At 45.8% G+C, this 22,371-nt stretch overlaps 1 protein-coding gene across 2 annotated transcripts in view; it reads right to left on the reverse strand.

Annotated features, from left to right (window-relative positions):
* The window catches only part of LOC127049906 (sodium/potassium/calcium exchanger 3-like), a 500,507-nt gene that overhangs the window by 229,142 nt on the left and 248,994 nt on the right, over positions 1-22,371 (reverse strand). For both annotated transcript variants that reach the window (XM_050951276.1, XM_050951284.1), the window contains exons 4-6: positions 19,750-19,824; positions 13,321-13,405; positions 11,632-11,735 (exon numbers count right to left, since the gene is read on the reverse strand). In XM_050951276.1, coding sequence (XP_050807233.1) covers positions 11,632-11,735; positions 13,321-13,405; positions 19,750-19,824 — 264 coding nt within the window. The remainder of the gene's footprint in view (positions 1-11,631; positions 11,736-13,320; positions 13,406-19,749; positions 19,825-22,371) is intronic.

The following is a 22,371-nucleotide window of genomic DNA, read 5'->3' on the forward strand; positions in this document are numbered from 1 at the left end:
CCCATCCACGCAAATTGGTATAACTCCCACTGGCTTTAATGCCAGCAGAGTTAGACCAATGCTGTGTGCTTGCAAAAATTCCACACCAGTCCAGCCTCATCCTCAAGGATGAGGAGAGGGTGGGAGGAAGGAGGTAAGGAGGTGGCACAGGTACAGTGGAGAACAGTGGGGCTGAAAATAAGGTGTGGGTGGAATTATGGGTTGAGGCATCATCTTCACATCTCTACAAATGTGACTGACAATGAAGGAACGATCCTGATTAAATCCACCACCAGCTCAAAGGGAAGTCTCCCACTCTCACATTTCTGTCCTACTGTATAACAAGCATCGTCCAGAAATGTTGCCTGATTTGCGTCTTAAGGGTGGAATTGATATCCTACTTTCACCACACACAATGTTCTCAGATTTCTCCCACTCCTCCTCATTTCCCCTCGCTCCCAAGTGTACAAATAAATCAGACAGCGGCTAAATATATCGTGTTAATGATATCTGACTTTGAGATCTTTACAGCTGAAGCGGAATAGACACAAGCTCCTTGAGCTACAGAGACAACGGGGGAAACAGCTTCTCTGATACCCATTCTGCAGCCTAGCCAGCACATTTAGGAGCCATGACACTGTACCATGAATCGAACCTGTGGAGGCCCCTTGGAAAATGTATCTAGAGCCCAGAGTGGCATAGCGCTGTCCGGGCAAACTCAGTCTCTCTCTGTGTTAGTGACAAACTACTTCAGTGATATTGTAGAGGTTCCAGGGAAGAAGTAATGCAAAGCTTTCTGGGTGCATAATCCTCTTTTAGTCAATGGGATTGTCTGGTAACTCAAGGGTCTGAGTTTCTCTCTTGCCTCAAAATACATGTCCAAAGTACACAGTGATTTTCGATGCCTCTGTTTTTCACTGCCCAAAGAGGCTTCATCTTCAGTGCGGGGCACTCAGCACTTTCTGAAATTCAGGCCATTTTGAGTGTGTCAGGTTGGGCACTCAGAAACTAGTCACTTCTGCAAAACTTGGCCCTCGGGTAACAGGATAAAAGGCCTGGGGAAATGTCACTGCTCATCTCAGTGAGAACAATATATACGCAAACCACCCCCAAGCAGGGGGGCAATCAGAATTTTCTTAAGGAACGGGCATGGGGGAAGGGCTGATTGGGGGGTTTTGCCCTGGGGCTGAGCATATGACCTGGGGGTGCAGGGGGGAAGAGCATGTTTGAGACTCCCTGGGTTGTCAGATCCACCTGAAATTCTTGTTTAGAAATTGATTTTGTGCCCAATGTCTCTGAGGCAGTGGCCAGACCCGCTCTGTGCTGCGGCCATGAGGGGCTCAGTGACGCACAGAGGCCACCCCCATCCCCAGCCTCACAGATAGATGCTCCCCCTGCCGAATAGGAATCCAAGGGCTTCCCCTTCTAGGGACCATTATCTCCTCAAACACCCCCCTTGTCCTCAAGCTCCCCTGCTGGATCAGTGGCCTGTAGTGCTCAAGCAGTTCCATGCTGCAGATGTGGTTGCCCTTGCAACCATGGAGGAAGGTCAGCAGGCTGGCCTCACTCAGCAGCTCCATGCTAGGCTGGGTCAGCACTGGGTGGGGCCCAGAGCACACGATCCTACAACAGTCCCTGTGCCATGGAACCACTCAGACTGAGGATGGACCAGGAGCTGCTGGGGGGAGTGTGTGGGGGAACCCGATGGGCTGAAGCTCTGGAGCGGGGGGGTTCAAGCTCCAGACAGAGCTAGGGAGACCTTTTCCAGCCTCTGCCCTGAACCCTGATTGTGTTGTAGGGCAGCCTTCCCTCCCCTCCTCTGCCCCCAGCGATGGGCACTGAGTCCTGTGATCGCCAGGGGTCAGTTTGGTCTTGGGGAGCAGGAAGCGTGGCTCCCATTCCTGTATTATTATACTCCTGGGCCTCTCCCTCTCCCAATGATCAATTCCGTCACTGCCTCTATGCATAATATTCTCACTGTTCTTAAATTATAATGGCTCATATCACTCACTGGAAGAGAAAACTGACCCACTTTGAGGCGACCATATCTTACATTTCAGAACACACCATAACTTGACTATCTCTGATGTACTCTTGATCCACTTCTGCCCCGAAGTCTAAAAGAAACCAGCCAATTTTAGGGTCAGATAGGGAGAGATGACACTTCGTTTGTACACATATAAATATCAGTACACAAGCTGTATTTTCAAATTTTAGGTACTGTTTTAAAAAGGGGCTAGGGGAGGAGGCAGGGCCTAATATTAATAGAAATGTGTTTATGATTTTTATCGTGTTCAGTGAAAGCAGTTTTGTTCATATTTATATCTCCTCCTTTCAGTGTTTGCAACTCAAAAACTGCAGCTCTGTGCTGGAAAATAAGTGCCACAAAGTGAATCTTCTTAGTCGCTGACCTTGTTCAAGGTGCTCTGATTTCTAGTCCACCCAGTCCTTTCTGGTGGGCCAAAAATGAACAAAGAGCCCAATGCAATAATGAACATGGTTTTCATCTACAGTAAGAGCTGAGTTTTAGTTTTTTAAAAGGACCCATGACATTAACACTCAGTTATTCAATAGGGCCATGATGAGATAATAGAACAAGGAAGAATTGGGTAGGCTAGAGATTCTACCCTTGCCTGTTAAGCTCTAATTCTGTAAGCGATCGAAACCAATGTGAGTGTACCAGACTGTGTCTGGATGGAGTCACTTGTGGGACTGGGGTCTTAGCTACCTGGCTAATAACTATCTTAGAAAATCCACATTCAATACGTAAATAAAGAAAGCAAAAGGGAAGCTGTATAATTATTGCACTGGCTTAGGGTGTCAGGTGCTCACTCCTGAATGCTATTTTACATTAATAATTATATCTGAATATTCTACTATCCTATTCAAATTCCAAAAGCTCCATCCTAGGTGAAGCATTTCTTTCTACTACCTTCTTGTTGCCTCTGTACCATGGAACCCTACCGCAGTCTTCTCCCATTATGGGAAGTCAGGCCTGACTTTTGGAGTGTGCTGCGGGGAGAACATAGCCAGCCTGTTTTCCCTACAGTAAAGTGCAGCCTCTAGGCAGAATTGGGACCATGACTACGCTATTTCAATACAAATAATAAATACATCTCTACCTCGATATAACGCTGTCCTCGGGAGCCAAAAAATCTTACCGCATTATAGGTGAAACCGCGTCATATCGAATTGCTTTGATCCACCGGAGTGCGCAGCCCCAACCCCCCGGACCACTGCTTTACCGCGTTATAACCAAATTTGTGTTATATTGGGTCGTGTTATATCGAGGTAGAGGTGTAATATAAAAGGCAGTATTGCCTAGACCACAGCCTGAGACTCCAGAAACCTGGGTTCTAGTCCCATCTCTGCTACCAGCCCACAGGGTAATCCCGAGTAAGTCATTTCATGGCTCTTTGCCTCAGTTTACCTATCAGTAAAATAGCGGTAATGATACTGACCTCCTTATAGACTCATAGACTCTAGGACTGGAAGGGACCTCGAGAGGCCATCGAGTCCAGTCCCCTGTCCTCATGGCAGGACCAAATACTGTCTAGACCATCCCTAATAGACATTTATCTAACCTACACTTAAATATCTCCAGAGATGGAGATTCCACAACTTCCCTAGGCAATCTATTCCAGTGTTTAACTACCCTGACAGTTAGGAACTTTATAAAGTGCTTTGAGATCTACTAATGAAATAATAATAATTCCTAGGTCTTTGCGTTGTAATAGGTAAGGTGCTCAACTAATTGGCTGGCAATGATCCATTTTCTCCCAAGGATAAAAAGCTGGTTGCATTTTTTTTTAATTTTCAAAATATTTTGTTGACATTAAAATAAAATAAAAAAATCCCCAAGAAAACCAACAAATTTCTAAATGTTTTTACCACTTTTTGAGCCATGTTAATCACAAGATCCTATAAACACATCTCGAAAAACTCTCTCTAGATGGCTTTCATTCCAGCTCTGAAAAGACAGACAAATTTGATACTGACATGCTAATTCTGGACTTCTTTTCCACATTTATTGCAGTTATAAAAATAGAGAGACAAGGTGAATGAGGTGATCTTTTCTTGGACCAGCTTCTGTTGGTGAGAGAGACAAGCTTTCGAGCTTACACAGAGCTCTTCTTCGGGGCTGGGAATGTACTCAGACTGTCATAGTTATAAAAACAGTCCTCTGAAAATAAACTCATTTCTCTGGGGTGAAATCAAAATAAAACCCCATGCTGTGTGGCCAGACTCCATCCTCAGAAGTGCCCTACCTGGCAGTCTGAACTCATTCCTGGAGCCAAGGCAGGAGTCTGGTGCACATTGTTCATTATTTGTTCTGCAGTGGCATTACACAACCATGTAACTAAGCGATGGTCCCTCAGAGCCACCTGGGGGAGGGGGTGTCAAGTGGGGCAATTTGCCCCAGACCCTGGACCCCACAGGAGCCCCCACAAGAGTTTTTCAGGGCCCCTGGAGCAGGGTCTTTCACTCGCTCTGGGGGCCCCAGAAAACTGTCGTGAGGCCCAGGCCCCCGGAGCGTTTTGCACTCCAGGTCTTCGGCAGCAATTTGGCGGTGGGGGGTCCTTCCACCCCAGGACCCGCCACTGAAGTGCTGGGTCTTCGGTGGCAATTCAGCAGCGGGGACCCCCTGCCTCTGAAGACCCCCAGACCCCCTGAATCCTCTGGGCGGCCCTGTGGTCCCTGACCAGGCCCTCCAACAGGGGGGAAAACGGGGCATTTGCCCAGGAGCCCGGGCGATTTCAAAGGCCTAGCCCCAGAGAGGGATACAACAGAACAGTCCCTGAACTCAGAAGCCATCAGGGGCTGCATTTGTGCCTGACCTGTACAGAGAAGAGTGTTCCTTGAATCCTTCCCCAACTTGTCCATCTCAAAGAGCCAGCCCGAATCTGGCCCATAGTATGGTATCTCTCACTCCCTAAACATATTCTGTTCATTGGTAAACCTAGACTGCAAGCTTACTTAGATTGCATACTGCTTGGGATGGTGGTTGTGATTCAGTTTTGTGTTCGTACAGCTCCCTGCACAAGAGGGTCCTGGTCTACTGCAACAGAAATAACACATAATAATATAGGCTCCTCCCTATGTTTAATTAAGATAAAATAACACACCCATTGCTGGAAAACAGTGCAGAAAAATCACTCCCAGAGCACTCCTATGCCCATTGTGCAGCATGATGACCTGGGAACCACTCTTACAGGGAACAGCTATGTCATAATTTCAAAACTGTTGCCGCATCAGTGCTGTAATTATCCAGGTTCGGTCATGACACCCCAGAGCCCAGATGGGCCATTAGCTGAAGAACCATCTTCCCTGAGATGTGAGGAGAGCTTCTTGCTCTGTGTCTGGATTAGCAGCCCTGTATGTTTTATGTAAGAATTCTCATTCAATTTACAATACAGCTGTTTGTTGAATTGCTTATGTGGGTCCTAAATAATGTCCCCATCCCTCACAACAAACAAAACCCGTCATATCAGAGAATCCTTTAGTCAAAGAGTTATGCTTGAAATGTCTCTCCAGTTTCTTTCCATTTAGCAACGTTACAAACTGCTCCCCCAAGGACTGCTGCATAGTTAAAAAACAGTTCTGATTTCATCTAGGGCACTGAAGCGGGTGGGTCTCATGGATCTGCCATGAGCTACTCTATAACGATTCAGTAGGGGTTGCAATACACAGTCACACAGCAACATTATGAAGTTAATGGCACGACGCCCATTTATGCTAGCCAAAGATTTGATCCATTTATATTGGTCATTAATTTCTGGTTGCTTCAATTTCTCCACTGTCCTCTAAGTTCCTTTAAGGCCCCCATATCACTACCTCTAAGATGAAGCTGACCAAGTCCTCGAAGAAGGAAAAGATTAACCACTTTGCTTCCTGAATTCAACTTCATCAAGCATTATTAGCTTGTTATAGAGTGCAGCAGCACAGACTTACTGTAGCTAGGTATGCAAAGCATTTTATTGACTGAAGATCGGCATACTCCCCCCTCCACACACGTGCTGACCGCTCCTCGGCCACATCTGAGGATCTGGGCCATGCTTCTGTGGCCCAAGGAGTGTACAATGTAAATTAGATGCTACGTGGGTTGATGTAGGGAAAAGTTATCAGGCAAAGGAGAGGGATGCTGACACACAACAACAGATTCCTAATGGAAAGCTGGCTCTTCAAAGTGATGTGCCTGGCACTGAGTAGCACTCAAGTAGTTACAATAATGAGCTGGAATAATGGTTGTTTCTAAATGCACATAGTCTCACTAAGAAAGAGTAATGAGGAAAAGGTGCTAGAAACCGGGACTAGTGCAATAAATCAAATGCTGAAACTAAAGCAGCTTTTCCTAATTCGCAGCCCCACAGGGTCTATTATCCCACTGAGGCAACTGTACAATAATAAGGTAGACAGCATGACCAGAGAGGCTAGTTAAGCCCTGTGTCCATACTGGCTATTCCTAACAGCCACAATTGGAAAGGAAGGCTGAGTAGGGATGAGTTAGTTGGTTAATTCCTGAATTTGAAGCTCACCTGAACTGAAATTGGCATAGAAAAGCTGCCTTGTAAAGTTCAATTTACCTCACTGAACACAAGCCATGCGAAGAGGCATCTGAGACTTGTGTGCTACAACGTCAAAACCAAAAGTCTCCTCTCCTTTTCTTCCGATGCACATTGTCTGCTTTGGAAGATCTTTGAGAATATACAGCGAAAACGGCAACCGTTTCATTATTGGACAAATCTGGGAAAACTCATAATTTTGGCCATGTTTACCACACAATACTGTGTTCTTCAGCAGAAACTGAATCACTATTCTTGGCCAAATTTAGAAAGCCTTGCAAAAAGCTAGTGGGGGATTTTCAAAAGCATTCAGTGTTGGATTAATTCTGCTCCCATTTAGGGGACGGTCAAACTCTCCCTAACTTCAATGGAAGCAGAGTTAGGCCAAAGCTGAGCACTTTTCGAAAACCCATCCACTGACGTTTTACTTCCAAATTCTCACAAACTGGAAATAATAATTCACTTTGCTACAGTCCCTTTCATCTGAGGATTTCAAAGCGCTTTGGAAGGTAAAGGTCAGAATTGCTTCATGAACTAAATGTAAACAAGTAGCCTCAGGGCTGCCCTGCAAGTGGGCCCTCACTTCAGTTTTCCTTTTGGGTCCCCGCTACCTCCATACGAACTTATCTTCCAATCCATCAACAGAGTTTATTAACTAACACTTAGCACAAACAGTCCATAAGCAAAAGTCCCCAAACATAGTCCATATCCCCCAGGACTTGTACTCTTTAAAAATCCAGCTTCAATCTCACCATCCCGGCATCTTTTGCCACCCTGGACTCTTCAGTCGTCCTCTTCTGTCCTTCTGCTAGGAGTGCCACCCCAGCCCTTCCTTCTGGGGCACAACCCTGCTCTTACCAGCAGAAGCTCATGCAGCCTCTCCGTTGGGAGCCTGTCATGGTTCCTCTAGAGTCCAGCTCTCTGGCAAAGGGAAGTCAGCAGGGAACCCCTTCTGCTGCTTCTCTTTCCTTCAGCCCTCTGCTCTGACTCTCCGGCTTAGAGCCAGCAGGCATCTCCCTCTGCCGCTGCTCCTCTTGCCTTCAGCCCTCTGTCCCATGCTCTCTGGCTTGGGGATGCCAGCCAGAAAATCCCTCTTACTGCTCCCCTGCTTTCAACCTCTCCCAGGAACCCCCTTCTCTCTCTCGGAGCTGACATTTCCTGGCTGACTCAGTCTGCTCTAACACTCTTTCTCACCAGGCCTCAGATAGCCCCTCCAGGCACTGCCCTACCCTCTTAATTGGCTCAGCACCTGGATGGGGAAAGGAGAGCTGAGCCCAATTGCATTTAAGGGGCCAGCTACCCTGTTACAGTAAGTCTGGTTATACCTGCTCTCTTACAGATGAAAACACTTAAGCAAACAAAGGTTAAAGGTCTAACATTTAAGGTGCTTAGGTAACCCACGTGTTGCTTGGGTGTGGTGCTCCGTCCCATCCGGTGGCATCGAGACCACTTACAGAGAGATTAACAAGCCTGCTGCAGCCTTAGCAAAGGGTCACGTGGCTTTTATGCGGTAGAGGCTCATGCACTAAGCTTCAGAGGTCCCAGGTTTGATCCTGCCTGCCGACGATAGGGGTCTGTCGGTGTTACAAGTGGGGGCTCATCCGGGATTTCAACTGGAAAGTCTCTGAAGTTTGGGGTGCACTTCCTCAGCTAGGGGAAGTATGTAACCCACATACCGCTTGGGTATGGTGCTCTGTCCCATCTAGTGGCACTGAGACCACTTAGAGAGAGATTAATGAGTCTGCTACAGCCTTCCCTAAGGGCCCTGTGGCTTTTAGTTCATGCATTTAGCTCCAGAGGTTCAATCCTGCCCACCAATGACTGGTGTCTGTCGGTGTTACACTTAACTTCCATTGAAATCAACGGGAGTTAGGCCCCTAACACCTCTAAAAGAACAAGTAGAGATCCACACTCCTAGGTCTGTAGTCATTAGACCACACACAGAATAATTTAGTGAAGCCAAGTCCCTCCTGAACTTCTGAAATGTATCCGGTGTGGGAAGGTGGAGGAGAGTTGAGACAGTTATAAGAAGTTTTTGGTTCCAAGTTATGTCTTTTAAAAAAATATCTAAGGGGCTTCCAAAATATTTTCAATTTTTTCTGGACTTCCAAACTTCTTTTCATCAAACTTCTAGGTCATCGTGTTGCACAGTTAATCTCCATCTGTTTGAATGTTGTTCATGGCAACCTGACTGAGAAAAATTCCTGCTGATTAAAAGAGAATACCTCCAGGGAACATTGCTCAATGCCCTGGGAAAGCTTTGGTAATTAATAACTGGCCTGAATCATATGGGCTTTCACAGTGCGAGTTACCATGGTGCCACTTAAACACTGAGCACATATAGCGAGTTTTAAACTGCACATTCCTTCAGGGAATCCATCTACAGAACATACCTGCTGCACAGCTTATCCATGACATTTTTCTAATAGCGAAAATATCCAGTTTCATCTTGAAAAAATGATAAAAGCTGGATTCCAAATTTTCTGGTGAAAACTCAAACTGCCGGCTCACTTTCTCCTACTGATCCAGGTATCCAATTCCCTTCTCCGTCTGGTCTTTTGGAGTTAATTGACCCATTGCCTTGTATTGCCTGCTCTACTGTTCTTCACTTCCCATTTATAGACAGGTTCATACAGTGACATTTCAAAGACCACCTTAAAGAGTATGAAAATATTTGACATTTCTGCTAACTCCAATACTCAGATATTTAATTACACAGAGTCAATCACCTGTCTAATTCAGACAGGAACTTAAATCTCACAATATAATTATTTTAAGTTCAGATGGATAACTCAGGAAACCATAGAATGTCTGACATGCAAAAAGCATTCAAGAAATAATACCAAGAGTTGATGGCACTCCTTTTCAATGATGCCCAAAGCTTTATATGGGTGCATTTAAATACATATTACACCCCAAAAGCTACATTAAAAGAACATTAAGGTTGCAAAGCCAAGCACCCAAAAGCTAGGAAATGTCAGAATTCAACTTGCCTGCGCAAGCTTAAATCTGTAGCCTCTGTGAGTATTGATTATAATACAGTCTTTAATACGTGATCACATACTATTTTTCCCTTGGTCCTGCGGCACTGACCTGGAGCCATAGGCGCTGACTTCGTGGGTGCTCCGGGGCTGGAGCACCCATGGGGCAAAATTAGTGGGGGTTCTGCACCCACTGGCAGCCAAGCTCCCCCCGACCCCAACTCACCTATTCCTCCGCCTCCTCCCCTGAGTGTGCTGTGTCCCCGCTCCTCTGCCTACCTTCCAGCACTTGTCGCCGCCAAACAGCTGTTTGGCAGCGTAGCAAGCTCTGGGAGGGAGTGGGGAGGAGCGGGAACGTTGCACACTCAGGGTAGGAGGCGGGGCCAGGGCAGAGATTTGGGGAAGGAGTTGGAATAGGGGCAGGGAGAGGGCAGAGTTGGGGCAGGGACTTTGGGGAATGGGTTGGAATGGGGGCAGGGCAGGCTGGAGTCGAGGTGGGGTTGGGGGCAGAGGGGGGTCAACCACCCACTGGGATGAGCAGAAGTTGGCGCCTATGCCTGGAGCAATATATAGTAAAAGCTTTTTTAACCGGTATGCTAGGAGAACAGGGGGTGCTGGTACATTTTAAATGCCGTTAACTCTGAGGGAGGGGTTTGGAGTGCAGGGCAGAGGCATGGGAGGAGCTGCAGGGCACAGGCTCTGGGAGGGAGTTCGGATCTGGGAGGGGCTTGGGGCGTGGGAGAGGTCTCAGGGTGCTGGATGGAGGGTTCTCAGCTCCAGCAGCTCCCTATCTCTGCTGCTTCTGGCAGATGAAATCACAGAGCTGACCTATGTAAAGTATTTCCATCTTCCTTAATGATCTGAAACCTGTTTCATAAAGTCTGAATTTAATCTGTCTAGGTTTTTATAGTGCAGTCATCACCATCCTTCATGGGACAAAACAGAAGAAAACTCTGTCAAGACTATAGGGCCAGGTCCTTGGCTGGTATAAAACAGCCTAGCTCCATGGACTTTGGCAGAGAGATGGCGACTTACACCAGTTGAGGATCTGGCCCGATGGTGTCTTCCTTTCCAACCTTCAATTATAAGGTCTGATTGTATGAGAAAATCAAGACATTCTTTTAAATTATTATTTATTTAACTGGAGTGAGGTGCTGCCAGGCCATTGTGTTCTTGTTGCTGTGGGAAGAGATGTTTCTTCCCTTTTGATCTGAACGAGGTGAGATCTGGGCTCATTCATTTCTGGTGGAATTGCATTCCATAGGCAAGGTCTTACTGCTGATAAAGCCCTGTCCTCTCTGCCGTAAACATTTCCAGTGTTTGCAGCTGTCGTCTAAGATGCCAATACAGCTGACATGCAGTTTCTTATAAGATGTTGTTTGTAAGATATTTTCATATCATTTGTTGCATTCCTTCTATAACTTCAGATTTGTTTCAGCAACTAGGCTTCAATGCCCAGAATGTGGTTCTCAATATCTTTGTACATAATGGTGAGAAACACAAAAGCTATCTGCAACCAAACCTCAAAGACCTTACTGGCTACTAATTTGGTCATGTCACAGCTGGTGACAGAGAAGCCTCAATTAGCCTGCACTAAATGAAGGAAAGGTGGGGGAAGAATGTAAAGTAAGAGTGAAAGCGGGGAAGAAGAGAAGGATGAATATTTCTTTGGGTTATCGAGTTCAATGAGCACAAGCTCAAGCCCTAAAGTATGTCTTGCTTGCACCCTATTTCATTTTTTCTTTTTACATGATGCTGGGGAATGGTCTTCAGACCTGCTGCTCCTTCCACTAAAGTCGAGACTCAAAACTTCCAGGAAATGTAGCTTTTCCTCCCTTCTCCCCCATTTATTTCTGAACCAGCTACTTCGGCAGCAGCATTGCTTACCTGCAGGTCCCTTCCATGCTGTTGCTGGTGATCCCAAAGCTGTCTTCAGACCCCCAATTAACCCAATTAAATAAAGCTCCCTTGTATTTTGCACACCCATATCTCCCCCAGGAACAGAAACTTTAGTCTGCATGAGTTGCTGACTTGCACTGGTATTTTGCTGGGATATAGGGAGAGCCAATGGAACGGAGAACCCTGTAGACCTCGTTAGCTGCTCTTACCTGTCCTGCGAAAAGGCCACACACACCGATTATACAGAGAATGTTGAATACGGCAGAGCCAACAATAGTTCCGACTCCTACGTCTCCTTTTGTGATAAAAACACCTGAAAAACAAGTTCAAGACAAACAGAGTAAGTCAGAAAGAACAGGGATCCTACTCCAAAAAACTGCACCCCTTTGCTGTATACGCTAGAACTTTCGAGTTCCAAACACCTCGGGAATGGAGGTTGTTTGTAACTCTGAAATATTCATAACTCTGAACAAAAGTTATGATGGGTCTTTCAAAAGTTTACAACAACTGAATAATGACTAATTTCAGCTTTGAAATTTTACTATGCAGAAGAAAATGCTTCTTTTAATCATCTTAATTTAAATGAAACAAACACAGGAACAGTTTCCTTACCTTGTCAAATCTTTTTTTTAAACTTTCCCATTATTTTTGTAATACACCTCTACTCTGATATAATGTGACCGAATATAACATGAATTCGGATATAGCCCAGTAAAGCAGCACTTGGGGTGGGGTGCGGGGGCGCTGTGCACTCCGGCGGATCAAAGCAAGTTCAATATAATGCAGTTTCACCTATAACACAGTAAGATTTTTTGGCTCCCGAGGACAGCGTTCTATCGGGGCAGAGGTGTAGTTTACGTTTCACACAGTACTGTACTATCTTTGCTTTTTTTGTTGTTGTCTCTGCTGCTGCCTGATTGCGTACTTCCAGTTCTAAATGAGGCATGCAGTTGACCGACCAGTATGTAACTCTGGTGTTCATAACTCTGAGGTTCTACTGTACCTGGATCTTGCTGCAATAGGATAGCCCCCTATTCTGCCCCCCATGAGCTGAGTGCTGCTGTGAGGGAGTCCCTCCAATCCTCTGTTCTATATTGTGCTCATCAGGGTAGTATCTGAGCATCCTCCAGCAGTGCCTTAAGCAATATGGCTACACATCCTTCTCTTCTAAACTGAGCCTTCTGGTGGGATGAAGGGTAATTTTTTTAATCTCTCAACTAATCTCTCCCTATAAAGATTTTGAATCCACAACTTCACAAGCCAGCAGCCTCCACTAGCTCTCACAGCATGCCCTTGTATGCATCACAGAGAGGGTCAGGAATTTCTTGTTCTTGGAGGAGGAGGAGAGGATGGTTGGACATGCAGGAGAACTGCTTGCATAGATCTCCAGTGCACACAGCTACACCCCTGTGCTCCAGCCTCTCATCCAAAACAAGACCAAACATAACCCCCCCCCCACGATCTGCACTAAAATTTCCATCTGCACTGTAATTGAGCTATGTAGCCCCTCAACACAGTTAAAAACATGGTTCTATCTTGCAGTGTAGATGGGACTGATCCATTCTCAAACTGTATTTAGTCATCTGTAATGGACACAAAGCATGGCCATTGTGTGTGTAGGTACACTTCAGTGGCGTGTTAATCTGTTCATGGTGCACAGAGCCTGGATTATGCTGGGTGACGCACATTGTACATAAGAACAGAAATTCAGGAGTTTGCTTTCATCCACATCAGGAGATTTATACATATAGCTCCTAGACTTAATAAGGATTTATCACAATTAATCTTCCATGTGTCCATGAGAGAACAGGTTAAGACTTATTACAATTCTTATGGCAATTAAAGCTGTACTTAGTGCCTTTAAAACCTGTTTAAAGAAGAAGTGGCTGGTTAGTTACCTATAACCGATGTAAACAACTCAGGAGCGGAGCTTCCAGCTGCCATGAAAGTTGCCCCAGCCACATCTTCACTAAGATGCAAGCGCTACAGAGAAACAAAATGAAGTCCATGATTATAACACTGGCACGTAGGAAGAAATTCAACTGAAAAAGTTACGTTGTCTGTCTGAGCAGGAAATCGCTTATATGCTTAAATGGAAAGAAGGGACAAACCAACAGGACAGAGAAGCATTTCTTACCATGGGGAAATATTGCATTCTCAATCTAATAAAGCAAGATGGTTGTGCCCTCTGATTTCAATTTACAGAGGGCTAGATTGTTCCTTTGAGCACTGCTCCACCCCAGGAGACATGATGACACCCCTCTGAGTCATGATTCCTTTCCTGTCTCCATGCACACGTTGTCTCACCTACTCTGGCCAGTACATGGTGGGGGCTGGAGGAATGGAGCCAAGTTCTTGCCCATGTGCTCTGGGGAGTATGTAAGAGTGTGAGTGCCCCAGACACAAGGTGCTAACTTGGCTGTACGGGATTTACCCAGAACTGCTAACACAGTGGTCCCCAACCTTTTTGTGGCCAGTAGCACATTCATGTTTACAGAAGAGTGTGGTGGGTGACAGCAATTACTCACACACAGGGCCGGCTCCAGGGGCAGCACATGCTACGGGGCGGCATTCTGTCCATTCTGCAGAGTCAGAGTGGGGTTTTTTTTTTGTTTTTTTTGTTTTTGTTTTTTGGCGCCAGTTCTGGGCAGTGCAGAGGGAAGCTGGAGAGAAGCCGGGAGGACAGAGAACACAGATGCCCGCAGCATGCAGCCTCGGAGTACCCTGTCCCCAGCGGGCGTGCGGCCCGGCTTCTCTCCCCTGATGGGCAGTAGGTGGGCCTCGCGACTGCCAGGGACAGAGAACACTGGCACCCGCAGCCCCGGAGTTCTCTGTCCCCAGCAGGCACGGGGCCGCGACTTCTCTCCAGCTTAAGCTGCGACCCCGCACCTGCCAGGGACCGAGAACACCGGCGCCCGCAGTCTGCAGCCCTGGAGAAGCCAAAGAGAAGCCGCAGCCCTGTGCCTGCCAGGGACCGAGAACACCGGCCCCTGCAGCCCTGGAGTTCTCTGTCCCCGGCAGGCATGGGTCTGCGGCTTCCCTCCCCTTCTGGGCACTAGGTGGGTGCACATAAATGCCCTGGAGGGCGCCATTGCACCCACGCGTACCACATTGGGGACCACTGCGCTAACATAATCTCCACTGATAATCAAGGACTGGCATTCTCTTAAAATACCCATACTTAACAAATTTGTTTTAGCTGCAAGAAACCCAAAAGCCCACTTCTAGCCTTCACAGCCCTAGACATATGGGGGCTGTTCTTATTTAAAACACTATTTGCTGAGAGGAAAAGCACTCACTACTGTATACAGATTTCATTGATATAAATCTTTTCCAAATATCGGCTCAGTTAACGATATACTCTCTGCTTTGTGCAGTCCCACCATTCCATCGGTACGAGCTATAGTTCAGTAAATGGGACCAAAGTACTGAAGCTAACAGGCCCAGCCAGCAACAGCCATTGTTTTATGCAAAGAACCTAGAAAGCAACCCCCCTCTAGCATGGCTGCAAACTGCTATCTTGTTTCTACACAAAACAGACCCAAACACGTAAGCTGCAGCGCCTGGGTATGGGTCATCAGTGGAAGGAGGGGCAATGGAATGTGAAGGAAAAGCTTTCCAGACAGCACTCGTCATTTAAAAGAACAAAGAGCAAGCAAGCAGACAAGTAATCTAAACACTTCCTCTATCTTCCATTAATTCCCACTGAAACCTGAAAAAAACCTGAAAAAAATCCCAAAGAGCCTTGTACTTTTACCACAAGAATCTCCGAGGGTTCTTCATAAATATTTACTCAGAAAACTATATAAATGCAAAGATAAGGTAGAGAGTTAATTCACTCTGCAAAAATGCAGAACAAGCAATCGAATCCTCAATTAACAGTGTGATCACAGCTTCATTTTCTCACAAGGACGCCAGATACCCTTAACTCTGCCCCCCTTACATGCAAATTATACAGTCTTTCAAATATGTTACAGGGGAGCAATGGAAGAAGAGGTGTGTGGGCAGAGTCTGGCCTCCATGGGAATGTTATATAAAAGTGTTTTATTGTCATAATAACGTGTGACAAATTGATTAACCAAAAGCTTTTCTGAAAGTGATCGAACCAGGACTGAAAATATTGTGAAAGACATATCTAGGAACAAAGTCAGATCTCCCAAAGAGCTAGTTTCTTCTACACCAGGCTCAGTGGAAACACAGATACGCTCATCATATAACATACAGCCTGCGCCCCACTGATGCCTTCAAAGGAGAGATAATCAGTCAATGGATATGCTTGAGTTCGTACTTCCTAAAGACAGATTATAATAACAGTGGCTTCCCTAGGACAGAAATCTGAGGCAATGTATTCAAATGGCCACGACAAGCTGGGTAGTCCAAAGATGTGGAAAAGGAAGTAAAAATCTATTCCATGGTGCTATCAGTTGGTGCCTGCATATGCTATTATAACCCTAATATTAATACACTTCCAAAGCTGATTGAACTAAAATAGAAAAAGCCATTCTTATCTGGAATAAGCATGTCCGCATGAGGAGCTATTGTGGAATATCAATTTCCAAGTGTTTACAAGCCCTTAGGTCAGGGGTGGGCAAACTACATCCTGCGGGCCACATCCAGCCTGCGGGCCACATCCAGCCCGCGGGACCATCCTTCTAGCCCCTAAGCTCCTGGCCCGGGAGACTAGCCCCCAACCCCTCCCTCGCTGTTCCCCCTCGCTCACAGCCTCAGCTCGCTCACTCTGCCACCGGCACAATGCTCTGGGTGCTGCAATGCTCTGGGCAGTGAGCCTCCTGGCCTGACCTGGTGCTCTGAGCTGCATGGTGGTGGGGGCGGCAACAGCGGCAGTGTGGCTGTAGCATGACCAGCCAACGGTGCTCCAGGCTGTGTGGTAAGGGGGCAGGGAGCAGGGGGGAGGGTTGGATAGAGGACAGGGGAGTTTGGGGTGGTGGTCAGGGGGTGGGGGTGTGGATGGTGGTCGAGGGGGAAACAGGGGGTTGAATGGGGGCAGAGGTCCTGGGGAGGGCAGTCAGGAAGGAGGGGAGGTTGGATGGGGTGGCAGGGGGAAGTCAGTGGCAAGGGTTCCGGGGCCAGTCAAGGGCCAGGGAGAAGGGGTGGTTGGATGGGGCAGGAGTCCTGGGGAGGCTGTCAGGAATGAGAGGAGGGGTTGGATAGGGTGATGGGGATCGGGGGCAGTCAGGGGACAGGGAGCAGGGATGTGTGGATGGGGCAGGGGTTCCAGAGAGGCTATTAGGGAACAGGGGGGTTGGATGGGGCAGGAGTCCCGGGGGGGGCAGATAGGAGGTGGAGGCCCGGCCACAACCCCCTCCCCTAACAGGCCCTCCATACAATTTACAAAAGCTGATGCGGCCCTCAGGCCAAAAAGTTTGCCCGCCCCTGCCATAGGCAAAAGGACTTCCCTAATGTGATTGAATGACAGCGAGACCTCTTTCCAATGACAAAGTTTTGCAAGTTAACAAGTGAGAGAAGCTATTAAATGTATAAAAAGCATACCACATCACCCGATAGGGTTGCATATCTGTCAGCTTTAGTGACACTGAATAATCCCTGGCTCTCAAAGCTGTCCTATTGATTTCAGTAGGACTTCTTGTGGAGCAGACAATTACTTTGTGCGAGGAAGGGCAGCAGAATCCAGCACCAGATGTTATCCGAAAGTCTGATCAAACTATTTCCCCTTTAGACTGAAAAAGGCAGAGAAGAGCGCCAGGAGAAAAGGCAGTGGAGACCCTTCTCAAGTTAGCTGGACCTCTTTCCCATGAACATCGGAATGCTAACACTGAAGGCTATGTCCATGCAAGTTGGAAGTTTTAAAGACAAGCCATTTCATATTAAGACCGAAAAAAAAAAAAAGTTGGAGCAACTCTGAAAAGAGGAACATGTATTTCTTTCATTGTCACAGAACTCGAGAGCAGCTTGATGTAATTGGAAAGAAAGGACTTTGTGTCCCAAAAAGGTCACCTTTGGGCTGAGAACAAATATATTGAAAAAAAAAAACCCTCATGTTTTTGAGAGAGTTAAGGCATCTTTGGATAATCATGGTTAACATGTATTGTTAACCTATATCACATTGCTATGGTCTGCAGTATGATCACATTTATATAATACTTGTTAAACCACACTCCCTCTTCTCTGCACCACAACTATATCTCTGGCACAGATCAGTTGCCCAATCACCCCTTTGATCATCCAAACGGTTTTTGCTGAGACGAGGCTGTGCTGTATTCCGATGAACCAGAAACACCAGTATAGTTTATGAGTCAGCTTCCATCAGAGCTGTCAGATAGAAATGATTTTGCAACTAACCTCCCACACCTCCTCCCCCAGCTCAGGAGCAGCTCTGTTTTCAGGAAGATGGATAATTGTGGTTCTACCATCAGGGGAGATCTGCAGGAGTCCTTCCCAATTGACAAAGATCTCCAAGTGGCAAAACCAATCTGTATTTCCTACCTGCAACACAGATTTCGTTGCATGGAATTGGCTTTGGGAAAGACTTGAAGACACTTCAAACACACGGCCCACACTCAACAGATAATTATCTTTCTGTGTTTATTCAGGCTGGGCAGTGCTCCTTATCTTTTAAAATTTCATCCTGCTGGCCTGAGCCAAATGGGGACAGCTCCCTTTGCAATTTCTTGAAATGTGTGAGAGCAGCTTTCCCTGCTGCTGTACAATTTAAAATAGAATTAGAATCTTGAAGGGAGGTCTGAAATCTAAATAAGGGATCAGAGCCTCAGCTAATGTAAATCAACCATAGCTCCTAATTTATATCAGCCGAGGATCTGGCCCAGTGTTTTAAACTGAAGTCTGCTCTGTGACATGCACTCAGCAGAATTTTTACCATTCATTATTATTGTTATTATACATTCATATTGCAGCAGCATGTACAGGCCAGCGAGCTAAGGGCTCCCAATTCTAGGTGCTGTAAAATGTAGAAAATGAAAGGCCCTGCCCCAAAGATCTCTCAGTTTACAAGACAAGACAGCAGGTGGGTGAAGCAGAGAAGCTGGTTGGGGTGGGGACTGAGGCAGCAAAAGTAATAGGATGCATGCAATTCTTAGCCAAGCAGGAGGAGCACAGATATCCCTCCATCTGCCCAGTGACTGCACATATAAGGAGACTGCTGCATATCTTTTGAATTTTGAATCCAAACCAAGACTTTGTTGTAATCAATGTCAGGGCAGTAGAATCCACATTTGTGGTGTGGGTGGTCCAAAATAGTCGTCTTTTGGCCCCTTTGGGTGACCTGTTTGCCCCAATGTGATGCAGAGCAGGTTTAAAACATCATTTGAAACTTGGAAGTATCCAGTGGATCAACATTTTCATGTCAAAGTCAAGACACATCTTAATTTCTCTCATTTCCCTCCCGCACCTACACACACCAAAGAATTGGCCAGTGAAGCTGATGGGATGATTTACTGGAAGTTTATCAGAATTTAGAGTGCACAAGTTTTAGAAGCTGGAAGAACTGTAATTCTGCAAAATTTAAAACTTAGTTTTTACTGGGAAAATGTCTATTTTAATGTAATCCAGGCTCAGACAGACGTTTTTCATCAGAAGGCTAAAAATATGCATTTGTTGGCGATCTTCGTCTGAATTACAGTACGCTAGATTGTATTTTTAGAACTGTATTACTCTCATTTTTATTTCAGTAGCACTGAGAGGTCCCAGTCAAAACTGGGAATTCATTTTGCAAGATGTTGAACAAATATGCACTATGACACAGTCCCTGCCTTGAAGAGCTTGTGAATTAAACAGATAAGACAACAAAATGTTGGGAGAGAAGAAACACCAACAACCTCTGGGGCACAGAAAGGCTAAGTGATTTGCCCAAAGTCTCATACAAGAAGTTTCTTACAGAGCCAGGAACTGAACTTCTGAGTCCCAGATGAGCAACTTAACCACAAGACCATTACCAGGTTTTTAACCATATAGTATTTACGCTTCTTCTACTGTAGAGGGCCTCTAACAATTTGCTAAAGAGAGGAGTGCTCTGCAGATATAGCTGTTCTTATTGTTATTGAAGTGGCAATCACAAGCTTTGTAAGGGTACCCTACAAACATTATTTGTTCAGTAAGAAATGCACACGCAGGCTCCCATAACAGAAACACACAAAGCCAAACCACTCATTTACACAATATTATAATCCAATGTAAACAAATATCTGTTTTCTTACCCATTATATTAAAAAAAAACCCACCAAGGAGATACTATAATATAATGCTATCTACTATGGACACATCTTGAGGTTTTCAAGGGAAATTGCTAGTCAAGTGACAAGCAGGTCCAAGAAACATCTACAGATACTTACTTCACTAATCTTTTCCAATGAAGGGACAAAGAAATCATCACAGACAATTGCCAAAGCGTAGAACATATACATGGCCTGAAAGAGAAAACATAATATTGAGTTTAGAAGGTGCAGGGAAAGATGCAGATTGCAAAGTCCCACTTGAGCTTGGGTTTTTTAATTCTATTGCTAGAGCAATTTATGGGCCATCTTAGTAGTTAATGGAAGGATCATGAAGTATTTATCCAAAACTTCGTACAAGTTTTCAAGTGCCACCGTCACTTAGCATCAGACAATGACAGATGATTTTTTTAAGTTCTCTAGACGTTGCTGAAACACATTCAATATCTCCTTTATCCCCCTTTTCCATAAATCAGGGATCTTTTTTTATTTTTTTTTTAAAGTATGAGTGTGTCCCATGAAAATCTGAACTCTCCAGAAGGGGTTTTCAATTGCTAGTACTTCAATGCAGAGCGAAGAAGTGTCTTTGTGCTTAGACTCCCTGGAATGATACCTAGAATTCTAATCCTAGGATTTTATTTAATCCAAAGTAATGCTAGTCTTAGAAAGAACTCCTTTCCCTTCCCGCCCCCCTCCAAATGAGTGGCTGGAAAAGATGTAAATTCATCATTTTAATGTTAACTAAAATCATAGGGCCCATTCTGCCTCCTCAGGGTCTGAACTGATTTGGGAGGAGACAGAGCCATGCGACACAGGAGCAGATCCCCAGCTGGTTTAAATCATTCTGTGGAGCTACTCCAATCTGCAACAGCTAAGGATCTGGCTTATTATGCTTTTGCAAAGCCTTATGCATCCAGTGGGGCTGAGGTCAGAGCAGTGAGATGCTGGACTCCCTTGGTGATGGGTTAGCCATGGCTTCTCCCAGGACGGAATGGGGAGGCACAAGAGGCAGAGTCCTCTCTCCAAATCTGGCTAGTGTGCTCCTCCTTGCGCTCTGGGTACCTGCAGTCGAATTATGACTGCTCTTTCCCCGTCCAGTGCATTCATGTAGGGTCTGCAATAATTTGGCTCTACCGGTTTTATGGAAAATGAGGTAGATGCTGTATTTATAAGCCTGGTATCCCCAACAGAGATTTGGAAATGATCTGTCTCAATCAGCTGCCGTGGAACAGCCCAGGGTGAATTGGGATACTACATTTCTCTCCTGGATCTCATTCGAGCAGACTACAGTATCGGTGAGTTTCACAGGGAGTACTCTGGGAGATCTTTAGGTGTTACAATAAATAATACTGTAAAGATCACAGTCTTGCATGGGGTTACTGTCATTAACGATGGTATTAGGGTGGATTCGAAAATGAATTGTATATATCGTTCACTGGAGTAGCAAAATGAACCATTAGCGTTAGGATAACATTGCACTGCTTCATGGCTGGTTTACAGTACCACAACAGCCTCTGTCATCTGCGGTTCCACCCTGCCAAGTGTTTATGGCCCCTGTCTCACTTGATTAAGCAAACCACCCCCACCTTAAAAACTCTCTTTCTGCAATTTTACTTTTTTTTTTTTAAAATGCATAGCCTGTCAGAGAGAGTAAAATTGACTGAGCATGTCTGAAAGCGAACAGCACAGATCCCCAGAAATAAGAGTTTTTTTACAGTTGGGCCCATGGAGAGCACCACTGTCTCCAAAATTCCCTTCTCTTTACATTTCTACTGAAGGCATTGCAACCTCAGTGGCCTTTCTAACCTTGGAGTGAGACTGAACTGTTTTAAAGTTCAAAGCAGGCTACACATTTTGCGCTGCCTGTCACATCCCTCGATAGCATTATTTTTACAAGCTGCGCAGGGAAAAAAAGACTGGTTTGAACTCCTAAAAAGAAGCTGTAGCAAGCTCTAGGCCCTGCGGTGGTACATTGTATTGTGATGCAGACTGATTTCTGAACAGGACTGCCGATGGTGCCTTGCAGAGAGCTAGTGATGACTCGGCATGGTGAAGAGGTAAAGAAGCATAGGCCCTGATCATACAAACTCTTATGCATCAAGGGCCTGATCTTGCATCAGGGACATTAATGGCAAAATTCCCATTGACTTCAGTGGTTCAGAATTCTGGCCCAGTGGAATTACTCATGTGCTTAAAGTTAAGCACAATCTTGTTTGCAAGATCAGGGCCGTAGGAGCCACAGAAGGAGCAGGGAATGTGCAACGGTACACATTGTTCTCCGTGCAGCTTTTCTACCGGTGTGAGCACCTAGGAACAGGGGGTCATGATCATAGCTCTCCACTGCTATTTTAAAAAAACACCACCCCCACCATCACACAAAGGGCACGTCTACACAGCAAAGACAAACCCACAGCTGGCTTGTGCCAGATGACTCAGCCTTGTGGGGCTTGGATTGCAAGGCTGTTTCACTGCTGTGTAGACTTCTGTATTCGGGCTGGTGCTCAGGCTGTGAGACCCCAGCCTGAGCCTGGAAGTCTACACAGCAATGAAATTGCCCTGTAGGCCGAGCTCCATGACCCTGAGACAGCTGGCACAGCCATGGGTTTTTCTTTGCTTTGTAGACGTACCCCAAACCACAAATGTGCCATCACATAGCATATCAATGATCCCCAAAAGCGGTAGGAAATGACTATGGACACTGATCCGTTTGGCTGCACATATTTATATACAGTAGAACCTCAG

This window comes from Gopherus flavomarginatus, chromosome 4 (genome assembly GCF_025201925.1).
Source record: "Gopherus flavomarginatus isolate rGopFla2 chromosome 4, rGopFla2.mat.asm, whole genome shotgun sequence".
NCBI classification, from domain to species: Eukaryota; Metazoa; Chordata; order Testudines; family Testudinidae; genus Gopherus; species Gopherus flavomarginatus.